Below are 13,049 nucleotides of genomic sequence, written 5' to 3'. Positions count from 1 at the left end.
GATGTGCCAGACGGTAGACACATTCACATGCCGATACTTGTCGCTCTTTCAATATTCTCATACATATCTTGAAGAGTTTTCTTGAGATGCTGGTTTCTTTGCGGCGTAACCTACAGAGCTTGATGCGGCTACATCAAGCTCTGTAGGTTCTGCCTTTGATATGTACTTGGCAATGTAGAATGCGATTGACTCATTAGATCCACACGGTTGAATGTCCATATTGGCTTGCCATAGCTTCAGAAGAGTTGGATTGTAGTTGTTGACCCAACGATCTTCATACCGTCGCTTCAGAAGACATATTCTACCACCGCTTCTTATGAAGTCATCTGAAGTGTGTGCGATGATACGTGTAGCTGTGCACACTTGACGAGGGAAGCTGAATCTGCAGATATTGGATGTTGGGTCATTCTTCTTGCATGTTGTTGAATGGCGGTGCATTTGAATCTTGACCAATTCATAGAGCTCTGTGTTTTTTTCAGGCAGTTCACAGCTGCATATTGGATCCAATTGTTCGATTCCTTCTGGTGTAGTGAAAGGCGGATGGTCTTTGATCCACACTACCATGTGCAAGTGTGGACTGCCTTTATTCTGGAACTCGATTCTCCACCAGAAGTCTACAAGTTGTTCTCCAAACACTTCGGTGTTACTGTGTATGAATTTCATCAGCGCATTGACTCGTATCATAAAGTGTCGGCTCACTATTACTGGGTATCTTTTGACCAGTGCTTGTGTGGTGAATGAATCCAAATTTTTTGGGTCATCATTTGGTCTTCCATCAGCTATGAGGAGGGCTTTTCTCATATCAAGCCAGTTCAGATCATTGCAGCTGAAGGTGACAAAGTAGGTAGGTGGTCCAAGGCATCTGATTTGTGCTATCAGATCATTCAGTGCGGTTCTCCAGTATGCTGAGGATCCTCTCAGACTTCTGAGGTTGAGGTGTACATCTTCTACTTGTCCATCTTGGCCTTCAATTTTCTTTGCACATGCTGCTATTGATGACTTGACTCTGTAATACTCAAACATCGACAACGCGTAGAACAGGTAGTCGGTTCTTTGGAATCTGGTGTCTGTGCCGAGTTTCGATATTGGAAGTAGTTGAGAGGTGTGATCTTAACCGGTCGTTCTTGTTTCAATCCGTTGATTCCATACGGGAAGAGGAAGTACCAGGCATACTCTTCAGATTTCAATTCGTGAGCCTCATTAATGATGTTGTCTCGTGTCTTTCGTGTAATCTCATTCAAATTGCTAGACACTTCAAGTTCATCTTCAACATCTGGTTGAGCACAGTCGATAGGTGCCATCACTGATGTTAATATCAGCATTTCTTGTCTGGTGATAGTATCAGCTTGTCCTATTGGAATGGTGTCTGCTTTCTCCAATGGAACTCCAGGATGTTCTGCTGCATAATCCTCCAACCTCATAATATCATACTTGGGATGAACGTCGATGTAGTCTAGCGTATACTGCGAGTTGCATGATCCAGTTGCACGCTTACACAGTCGTGTGAGTTCTTCAATCGTATCGCACTCGATCACACACGCTCTTCCGTTTGCTGATCTTGTTGAAGAGCCTTTTGCTCCACATGAGTGTGAATCTGTGAAGTAGAACTTGTCATCATAGTGTAGAACTCCCAAGGATTTCGATTCTGCTATCAATATTCCTGCACTGTGTTCAGTGAAGAGCAGTTCAAGAGATCTTTTCAATGATCTTCTTCCGAATACACCATCTTGCAGGGTATCATCATCATTCATATCATCCTGCAAACTACCGAATTATGGAGAGTCTTCTACGATATCGATACTGAAGCTGTTGTCATACATGATAAAGTCTCTCTTGATTATATTGAAGTTTTGCACCATAAGATATCCATCATTGTATATCGGAAGGCCATTCGGGTCACCATTTGTCATTATTCGAATGGTTTCATACATTCCATCACCCTCTATCATGTTACTGTTGAGTGTTAGCGTGTTTCATTTGCTAGGCGATAGAATGGCGGCTCTCATGATGTTAGCTAGAGCCATAGTGCAGCATTGAACTCCTGCGTATCCCGATTGGAATATTAATTCGTCTCCTTGGTGCCATGAAGCTCGAATTATTCTTGAGGCATCTCCGATCGATATGCATGCACTTGAATTCTCGTCTTGATCAGCTTCTTCATGTTTAGGCTGTTGTGGTACGACTCGTACAATGTCACTCTCTTCGATTCTTGCGAAGTGGTTGATGCCGACATCTTTGTATAGCGGATTGTTAGTGATCAACCACCGCAATGCATCGTACAGTCGTGATCTCGTGATTGTGTACTCCCGAGTGATATTCAAGTTCTCTAGTACTTCAGTCACGACTACGATTCCAGCATTGTCAGTTGATCGAGGTAGCATGTTCGGTAGCTTCTCACTGACCTCAAAGATGTCCTGGGCGAAGAGCACTGCTTGGCCACGAAATCCATACTGTCCAAATATTCCAGCGAGCTTGATGATCTTAACGAAGGGAATTACTCTGGACAGTAATCGTTGCTCTGGCTGTGTGAGCTTGAGAATCACATCAGGAATAGTACCAGGATCGAGATTACTCCAATACGCCTTCGGCGGCGATGTTTGCTTCTTGCTTGTGATGTGACTCTTGCATCTGTGGCAGACAGTGAGCGATGAGGATGCTTTCAGTGCTGCAGGTAGGTAAATCAATGCATCTTGGCTAGCACGGCAAGTTGTGATTTGCGTTGGATAGCATCGCTTCATGCAGACTTGGCAGATCTTATCGCAGAATGTGTTGATAGCTTTATTGAATGTTGCAATATCCGCGTTCAATCGTTGTTGCAGCTGTGAATTATTCTGTCTCAATTGTGCGAGCCATGCTTGTTGTTGTTCTGGTGTTTCTGCAGCTATTCGTTGTGACATGTTATGCGATAGCTGAGCGAGTCGTACTTGTCGTTGCTCTGGTGTTTCTGCAGCTCTCAGTTGTATCATGTTCTCTCTTACTTGAGAAAGTCGTACTTGGCGTTACTCTGGAGTCTCTGCAGCTCTTAAGTTTGACATATACTCTCTCTTCTGATCTAAACGTGCTTGATGTTGCTCACACGTTTCTCTTTCACGACGAGATTTGTCTTTCTCCAGACTAGCACGTTTCGATTCTCCACTTTCCCTCATTAGTTTTTCCAGGCGTTTTTGTTTTTCCTTTTCCAATCGTCTTTTCCGTTGTGTAGCGGTTTCAGTCGTCATAGGTTTAGTAGGCCGGTTGTTTGTTTTGTTTTTCATATGTGTTCCCACGAGTATGGCGGTAAATGACAGTCCATCCTCCCAGTGACCCCTTAGAAGGACAAGGCTCTTAATACAACAGGGTGTGCCAGGTGCCCTGAGGTCGTACGTTAGCGACATATCATATTTATCCACCCTAATGCTATTCAGTCCTCGGCATGCATCTCACCTTGACGTTGGGTGTGAGTAAGAAATAGTTCTCAATACTTTAACCGAGATTCGAACTCGGAACTTCCAGAAGAATTTTGAAATTTTCCTACAAATTTCGAGTCTCTTCCCAACTAAACCACTGAGGCTATTTCTTACCTAAAATCTTATATAACAGAAGGTATATATATAATAAATATATATATAAAGTAAAATATATATAAAGTAAATATATATATAAAATATAAGTATATAATATATAAGTAAATATATATATAAAGTAAAAATATATATATAAAGTATAAAACATATATATATATATATATATATATATATATATATATATATATATTTATATAAATATATATATTTATATAAATATATAATATAAATTATATAAATATATATATAGAAAGTTAAATATATATATAGAAAGTAAAAAACATATATATATAGAAAGTAACCTTATATAAAGCATGGAAAAAACAATAGGTTTTGAATCGCTGCGCTTTAATGTCTTCGAAACTGCAAATAATTTGCAAATCAATGATTTTTGTGACGTAATACGCAATTCATATCAAATAAATAAAATGTATGGGGAAATACAAATTAAATTTTTGTTAACTTAATTAACTTTTTATGGTCGAATTTTTCCATTTCCTTGTATTGTCATCGAAAATGATTAAGTGTGCAAAATTTGAGCAAAATTGGTTGAGAAAAAAGCTTTCAAAAATTGATTTCAAATTTTGTGGCACACAAACATATATAGAAAGTAACCTTATATAAAGCATGGAAAAAAGTAAATAATGTATTTACTATCATACACAATTTAAATATATTTTTTATAACACTTATTGTAAAGAATTCTTAAAAAGTTTAAAAAAAACTTTACTTAAAAATGATTTTTATAATTTTATATTTATCAAGTACAAAAGGATTTTATGTATCTAGAAAAATTTTTAACTTTTAACTTTTACTTCATAGAAGTCATGATATTTAATAAAGCAAAACAAAGTTTTTATCTGGACTGAATTACTGTAATATATTAAAATTATTATAAATTTTTTCAGTTTTACAACCACATGAAATTTATTTTCAAGATGTTGCAACAAATTAAAAGCATTAGAAAAGGTCATGTGACTAATTAAACAAATTAAAAGCATTAGAAAAGGTCATGTGACTAATTAAATTGATAAATGCTTACTGATCATCATTATTTTTGAAAGTTTTTAAGTGAAGGTTCACTTTAAAGTTTTATTTTTGTCGCACAAAACTAAATAACTTTTTATCAATGACGTTTTATAAATTACTTTATAGCTTTGTTTTTATAAAACGAAGTGACAGAGGCTGGTTAAGATTTAATATTTAAAAACTACAAATTTAACCAATTAAATTTCAACCTCAAAAATAAATTAGTAGTTGAGTTTTTTGTAGCTTTTCCAGCACAAAAGTAAATTTTTCATTTATTTTTGTCTAGCAAAACATTGATTTTAAACACTCTAACAATTTTATTAACGCCACAGAAAGAAAGCTATTTAATGCAAAATAAGTACCAAAGTACTTTATTTGGAATAACATAGTTTACTTTATCATACTAATGAAAGTTTTCAGCACAATTTTGGCATGTAATTTTAACAATTTCATGCAAGCTTACAAAACTGAGGTTTTGTTAGCTATTTTTTTTTTATGAGTAACTTACCCAGTGGTTATTCAGGTTTGTGTTTTGTGTTTACCTTGAGCTTAACATTTAAAATAGATTTTATACACGGTTAATAACACACAGTTAATACAGTTAACAACTTAGCATGGATTATAATTAAGTATGATAGCCATAATCTCAAAAAATTATAGTTTTCCTGGCAAAGCATGGTTTTAATTCTCTTCGAGGCTTTTGCTTTTTGAATCAAGTTGTTTTAGCTTACAGGATTTTAAGTAACATTATAACTAAAGAAAATAGAGAATTGATAAAATGTTCGAATTTCTTTTTGCATTTTAAAAAAATGTATTTTTGTTAAATAACAAACTAACAAATAAACTTGGTAAAATGCTGCATTTAAATTTAAGATATTTAAGAAAAGTCAATGTAATAAGGAAAAGTGAAAAACCCCAATGTTTTTCAGGCTTTTTTTTTTTTTAAGAAACATTTCTCAACTTTGTCAAGCCCTGTAAAAACTTTTTACACCAGAGATTTTCATAAAATATGTGTGCAATTCAATTACACAATACTTTTCTTTATTATAAAATAAGCAATTAACATCCTAAACATAAGCTGTAATGTATATATGTAATCACATATACAATGTATATATATAATCACAACAATATTACATATATACAATAACATTTTGTAACACATAACTCCAATATAATAACTTAAAATGAAATGAAGTTTTAAAAAATTTGCAAACAAAATAAATTTTACAAAATTTTCTTACAAAATAATTCTCCTATATTCATATCACCATCAATCACTAGCTTTCCACCATACCACAACACCAAAACAAGATTACCCTACAAGCAATTTACCCAAACTATTAAATTACTCTTAATTCAAAAAAAATTTAGAATAAATTTGCATAGTACCTAACGTTTTTAAAAAAAATATTTAGAAAGACTTATAATTTACTAAATAACAATAAGCAAAATACTAAAACGAGTAAAAAAAAGTATTTAATAAAATAATGCTAAAACACCTATCAGTAAATTCACAAAATTATAATAGTAAAAGAGAATGGGGTATCTGTGTCTCAACATTTTCTTTGCAGTGAAATGGGATCTTGGCTTATAAAAATTAACAACATCTTAATTCAATTAGAATTTATTTTGGTTTTAGAAAAACATTTGCAATCATTTTAAATTCTATTTTAGTTTGCACTTATCAGTTACTGATAAATTATACAATTAATATTGTTTAAAATGAAAAAAAAATTATTAAAATTTACTACAAATTTAAAAGTGATACACTGTACTAAATTGAGAGGTTTTTTCATTCCCCTAAAAAGATATCTATCTAACTTTTTTAAAACAAATATTTTTAAAATCAAATTTACCAAGAGCATCAGAAAAACTGTTTTTTATAGGCACCCTGACCCCTAAAATAGTGGAGTGGGTGTGTGCTGGAAAAAAACATTTCTATAATTTTTTTTTTTTGTAATTTGATTGCATATGTAAATACTATAACCTTATAATTAAGTTCTTTAAATACTTGTAAAAGTTTTCACTATAATAATCTCGCTTAACCAACCAACCACTTTTAAACACAACATTTGTAAAAGTCTATTACAAAATGTTTTTCTGGTACAACCCAAGCCAAGTTTAAATATAAATTTTTTTGTAATATTTTGTAGCTTTCCTTGTTTAAAATATTTTCTTTGCCACAAACTAGAACAACACCAATCGGATCTATATATAGATATATAAATATATATATAGATAAAATGTTAAAAATTTATGATAAAAACTTTTTAAAAATATATGAATAATATACAGAATGTTTCATAAACTTATATATATATATATGTATATATATATATATATATATATATATATATATATATATATATATATATATATATATATATATATATATATATATATTACATATAATATAAAATCTGTTCAATTAAAAGCTTTTTTAATTTTTTTCCATGATCAGGATGAGAAATATTTCTTTTGTTACATAAATTCTTCTTTTTAAATTTAGCATAAATTTCTTGCCTGTTTGTTTGGCAAACTTATCCAGACCACATGATTGATGGATAAAAATAAATAACATGATTCGTTATTATGTGGATTTTGCAAGTTGAAGGCAACTTTTGTGACACTTGAGAATGAACTTTCAAATGTATTAAAAACCTCAATGATGTTTTCCTGTAAGTCATATCCAAAGCAAAAATGTTCAGTTAACGTAATATCTTTTAGGTACTGTACTATTGAAATGAACTGTGAAGTGGGATCTGGAATAGAGTGGACTGGAATCCTGCTCCAACTATTACTATCAAGGCTTCTAAATGTTCTTGACATTATGTTCTTTTTACATTAATCAAATATATATATATATATATATATATATATATATATATATATATATATATATATATATATATATATATATATATATATAATTAAATCATATATTTTATTTAAATAACCTGCAAAGAAAAAAATATACTGATTTTTGAAAGTTAATGTTTTTCTTTCATGGATATAAAAATCACTAACACATATCTTCATAAACCCTTTTCAGAATCTATTGACACTCATAATTAAGTTCTTATTAAGATCAAGCCCTCTTATAACTTTTCTAGTTATCAACTGAAAAAAACCAGATATGTCTTTCACTATAATAATCTTGCTCAACCAAACAACCACTTTATTTCTCAAATAAAATTTGTAGAACATCATAATTGGTCTCTAGATTTCTTTGTATATCATTCAGTGTTCTGAACAAATTGCTCTCAAAACTGCTTTGTCTTACATCTCTCAACTTGGAACAAAATAATTTGGTTCCATAATCACTCAGATCAATTGCAACTTGTAACTGCATAATAGTTTGACAAGATACAGACACTATGGTTCTGCAAAGAGTTTTGTTATCTGATGCACCAACTTGAATATATATGTAATAATATAAAGATAAATAAGATTATTTGTTAACAATCCTAATAAATGTAAGTTAAAATAAAGCATTAAATATAATGTTAAAACTTTAAATTTTAGTCTTCTCAAAAATTAATTATGCTTATTTTAAACATTTTTGACCGAATTTGTTTGGATCATTTAATTCTTAGACTAATACATCTGATTAGTGCCAGTTGTATGCTTGAAAAGCTTGATCCTGAAAAGATTTTATCCAAGAAAAGATATAAAATTACAAAAAAAATTAGGTTTATATATTTGTTAAGGTTTATACCAGAAAATGTTTTATAATTGATTCATGCCAATATATGTATTCAAATTACAATTAAAAAATTATAAAAAAGTATTCTTCCAGCACACACATAACCCACCCTTAATGTGATTTAAAAAAAATTTGTTTTACAAATATTTAGCAGACATGACACAGGGCAACACTAAACCTGGAGGTAAATTTAGCACACTGTGGATAGCTAATGTAATGCCTAATTAAATAATTTGTTAAAAATAATCAATTGACTAATGTTCAAATAACCATAAAAAAGTACAAATTTTAATTTTATATTACAAAAATGAGGACTTAATTTTTATGCAAAAAAAAAATGTTTTTATGTGTACAACTTTTGATTTGATCATTATAAAAAAGTCTGAGGATAATAAAAACTTTCCTACAGAATTTCTTAATAATGACAATTGTGACAGGAAAACACAAAGTTGTCATTGTTTTCCTTTTATGATTTGATATGAGTCCACCAGAAAATAATTTACCATTTAGATTGATTTGGCAACAGTTTTCTAGTCTACTCACAAATAAATATTTGATAAAGTTAGCATATACAGTTGCAATTAAAAGTTTGCGAAAAGACTAAATAAAATTGAATTTTGCTAATATTTCAGCACTAACTTCACTAAATCCAACATATTATATAACAAATAAAAGATTTTTATGTTTACTGTTATGTTTTTAAAGAATATTGATTATTTAATTAGCGTATTTCAATTTAAAAATTATTGAATTTTAATGAGCTCAAAAATTTGCGGACATATTGAACTATTTCATATTTTTCTCAAAAAATACTAATTTATTGATGTTGTAACCAAATAATTTGGGGAAATAATTAAAAAGCTTCATTTATAAGTGATTGAGGTCATGGGTTAAAGAGTTTACACAGGGTATAAAAATTGTATAATATCTCTAGTAAAAAAGTTGATGGCAAGATTAGTTCAAATGAAAATTCATTTCATAAGACAGCACAATTTTATGAAACCAGTAAGTCTGCTGATAGACAAAATATGAAGAGATATGAACTTATAGGTTCCAAAAAGATTCAAAAGAAATCAGAAAGATCACACAAAACATATTGTCAGGATAAAACACTCATGATACTAAGCAAGAAAAAAACCCCATTTGACAGCTATTAGTTTAAACAAACAAATCAAACATTTTTATGAAATGAATTGTAATTTTTCTATTACAAAACGTTGTTTGCAACAATTTGGACAAAGACCTAGCTAAAAAGCTATTGATTTTCTTGAAAAACTGAAACGCCCAAGAAGAATTAGGATCACAGCATCTAAAGTGAAATAGTCCACACTGGTCAAAAATTCTTTTTAGTAATGAAAACAAGTTTACGCAGTTCAGATCAGATGGAATCAAGTTTGTTTGACATCCAGTAGATACAAAGTATGTTCCTAAATCCCAACTGCGGTAATCTAATGGTTTTGGGATGTTTTAGTCAGGACAGTGTTGATCCGCTTCATTGATGTACTAGAACTATTGATCAAGAAAAATAAAAAGACATATGTAAAAGCATTGTTTTTCTTCATGCAAAGGATAAAATGCATTGTGGATATAGCATCACGAAAATGATCCCAAGCACACAGCCAAATTGGTTCAAGAATTCTTTAAAAAGTTTAAAAATTCTTTAAAAAGAGTATAACTTGTGTTCTGAAGCTGATATCCTAATAAACTGGCTTAGTTGAGACAAGATACCATTAATTATTTATGGAAACATGTCGACCGCAAATATTAGATATCAAGCTTACAAATCATGCTAATATATTCAGAAAAATCAAAGAAATAATCCACTTAAAACCCATTGGTGTTTGCATTAACTTAGTTCATTTTATGGTTTGTAGATGCAAAGCCATTCTAGATTGTAAAGGTAGTCCTACAAAATAGTAATATGATTTTCCGTTTCTAAAAAATTTTGATTAAATGTTGTTAAACAATTTCTACTTTTTTAAGTAGGAACCTTTTTAATGCTTTGTCCGCAAATTTTTGAACTCATCAAAAATAGTGATTTTAATCAATTAAAATATTTTGATTAAAATTCGCTCAAAACGTTAATTAAAATTTCGTTGATTAAAATTCGCTCAAAACGTTAGAGTAAACATAAAAACCTTTTAAGTATGTGCTGAAATAATAGTAAAATTCAAATTTTTTTTCCCTGTCCGCAAATTTTTGGATGCTACTGTACCTACATGAACTGGTTAAGTCACAGTAAACTCTATGTTCCATTCTCAAAACCAACTTTAAGATCAGCAGTCAAAATACTAATTTGATTTAATAAGAGGCAAAATAATCAAGGTATCTGATAGGTACTTTAATCTTAATGTCATCTACTGTGAGGCATTGATGTAATTTATGTGTTTCTATATATTAAAAAATTGTAATTTAGTTTATGCTTTTCACAATTTCTGCTGAAAGTCTAGGTAATTTTACAATAACTTTAACTGGATTAGATCATTACATTATCAAATAGTAAACAAATAACAGTACTCAAAAAATAAAGATTTTCTACATTTCTAGATCCTGTAATCCATTAGATAATACAAGCCATCTAAGGTATTTAAACATATTCAACACAAAATAAATTATATTCTTGCTATTTTTCTGTTGCTCATTCTAGAGTCATTTTTAAACCTATATATATGTATATATATACATTTATATATATATATAAATATATATATATATATATATATATATATATATATATATATATATATATATATATATATATATACTTATATATATATATATGTATATATATATATATATATATATATATATATATATATATATATATATATATATATATATATATATATATATATATATATATATATATATATACTTATATATACTTATATATACTTATATATACTTATATATACTTATATTGTATAATTTCTTTTAGCACATTTTCTGTACTTCTTTTTGTGTGCATTTAATTAAAAGCACAATAAAAATAAACTTTGAAAAACCACTGACTAATAAAAATTAATTATTTCTATAAATTTACTTTTATTGTAATTTTAATAAGTTTTAAAAACCAAAATGTTTCAAACTGCAAACTATGTAACTGCACATAATATCTATTACTAAAATTGGTATAAATATTATTACTAAAATTTTAATTTAGCAAATAAAATAAATCTTTTTTAACAGTTATTTCAAAAACAGAAGAGCAAGATCCTATTCATATTTAATTATTAACTCTTCACTCATTCATCATCAACACCCCACCCCACTCTCGTTTATTCATATAGAATTATTATTAATTTATACAAAAAGAAGTTAAAAATTACCTGAACAACGACACCAAAGAACATATTGAGACAACCTAAAAATAAAAAACATATATACAATGTCAAACTTTAGCATATGAAATATATAGTTTATTTATCTATCATTTGTCAAGCTAACATTGTACTTCATTTGCCTAAATCTGAATCAAAGATACAAATATAAAAAAAAATAACTATTTCTATAACAAAATATAGATATTTTCTGTAGTATGAAACCAACTGAGGCAAAATGAGCATGAGATTTAATAAAACTTTAATTAGCAAGAAATTTAATTAAAGCAACAATCTATTATTGTATACATAATATCTTTATTTTCTTTATTACTATTTATTTAATTTTGTCTTTCCCATCAGGTTTGTCAGCTTTTTTTGTGTGTGTGCAATGTTAGCATATGCTAAAGTGCAACTTTAGCAGATGCTAACATTTCACTGAATTGTGTATATGGTTTCCATGTGAGATCAGTATACAAGGACCATAAGCTATAAAAAGTGAGAAATAAATTTTGCAAAGGAAGCAAAAAGTGATTTATGTCTAAGAATGGATTTAGGGATGGTATGTCAGGAAGAGTGTGGTCATTAGATTTAAGAGATGAACTGATTGACCTTAGCATTAGACAACACCATTTTGTATTAATATTTGTAATGATTAAAGGTCTTATGTTCTGAAGAATTTTCAAGACTTCTTTCAAAACAGTTTCTCTGGTGAAAACAATTAATCACATGTCATCAAGTTGAAATAAAAATTAATTATGTATGCAACATTAAAAAAGAGAGCGAGAATTGAGCATTTTATGAGAAAATGTCTATTTATCTAATACAATGCTTTTTTATTTATCTAATAAAAGTAAACCATGTAAATGCGAGGATCATCAAAATTATTAAAAAGGAAGAAAAAAAATGGTTGAGAGAACAGCCTGTTTAATACCTATCTATGAGCCCTGATCTTTAAAGTCATACTTGGTTGCAAACTTGCAACAAAAATGTTTTTTTAAGGAGTATTTTTATAAGAGGTCAATACTCTAGGTTTGAGTCCAGATTAGTTGTCAGTATGAGGCATTACTAGTACTTGAATCGTTGATGTACCTTTGGTTGATTAAGTTGTAAAGCAGGTAAAGAAAAGATGTTTGACAGATTTAGGGAACCTGAGCTGCAAGCCATATTTCAATCCATTAAGCTTTGAAAGATAGTAGAATCAGAGATAGTAGATTCAGACTTTTGCTAAAGGTTGCAGAAGTCTCTGATTGCTGAGCAGAGAAATTTAGGAAGTAGAAAGTCTTTCAGAAAAGCTTTCAGCACTTGTGCAAAGAAACACGTACTTTATTTAGGACTTTGCTGGGCCTCAATTTTAATAATATGCAATATAATTTAATGCTGGTGGCAGGGGATTACAAGAAGAAGCTTTAAAAAAAATAATTTAAA

At 29.6% G+C, this 13,049-nt stretch overlaps 1 protein-coding gene across 1 annotated transcript in view; it reads right to left on the bottom strand.

Annotated features, from left to right (window-relative positions):
- Positions 1 to 13,049, bottom strand: part of LOC101234644 (uncharacterized) — a 93,471-nt gene that overhangs the window by 54,244 nt on the left and 26,178 nt on the right. Inside the window, exons 8-9 of the mRNA XM_065807752.1 lie at positions 11,631 to 11,665; positions 5,837 to 5,912 (exon numbers count right to left, since the gene is read on the bottom strand). Of these exons, the coding sequence (XP_065663824.1) occupies positions 5,837 to 5,912; positions 11,631 to 11,665 (111 nt within the window). The remainder of the gene's footprint in view (positions 1 to 5,836; positions 5,913 to 11,630; positions 11,666 to 13,049) is intronic.

This window comes from Hydra vulgaris, chromosome 10, assembly GCF_038396675.1.
Source record: "Hydra vulgaris chromosome 10, alternate assembly HydraT2T_AEP".
Lineage (NCBI taxonomy): Eukaryota > Metazoa > Cnidaria > Hydrozoa > Anthoathecata > Hydridae > Hydra > Hydra vulgaris.
The sequence above is the reverse complement of the archived record's forward strand: the minus strand, read 5'-3'. Positions and strand labels throughout refer to the sequence as shown.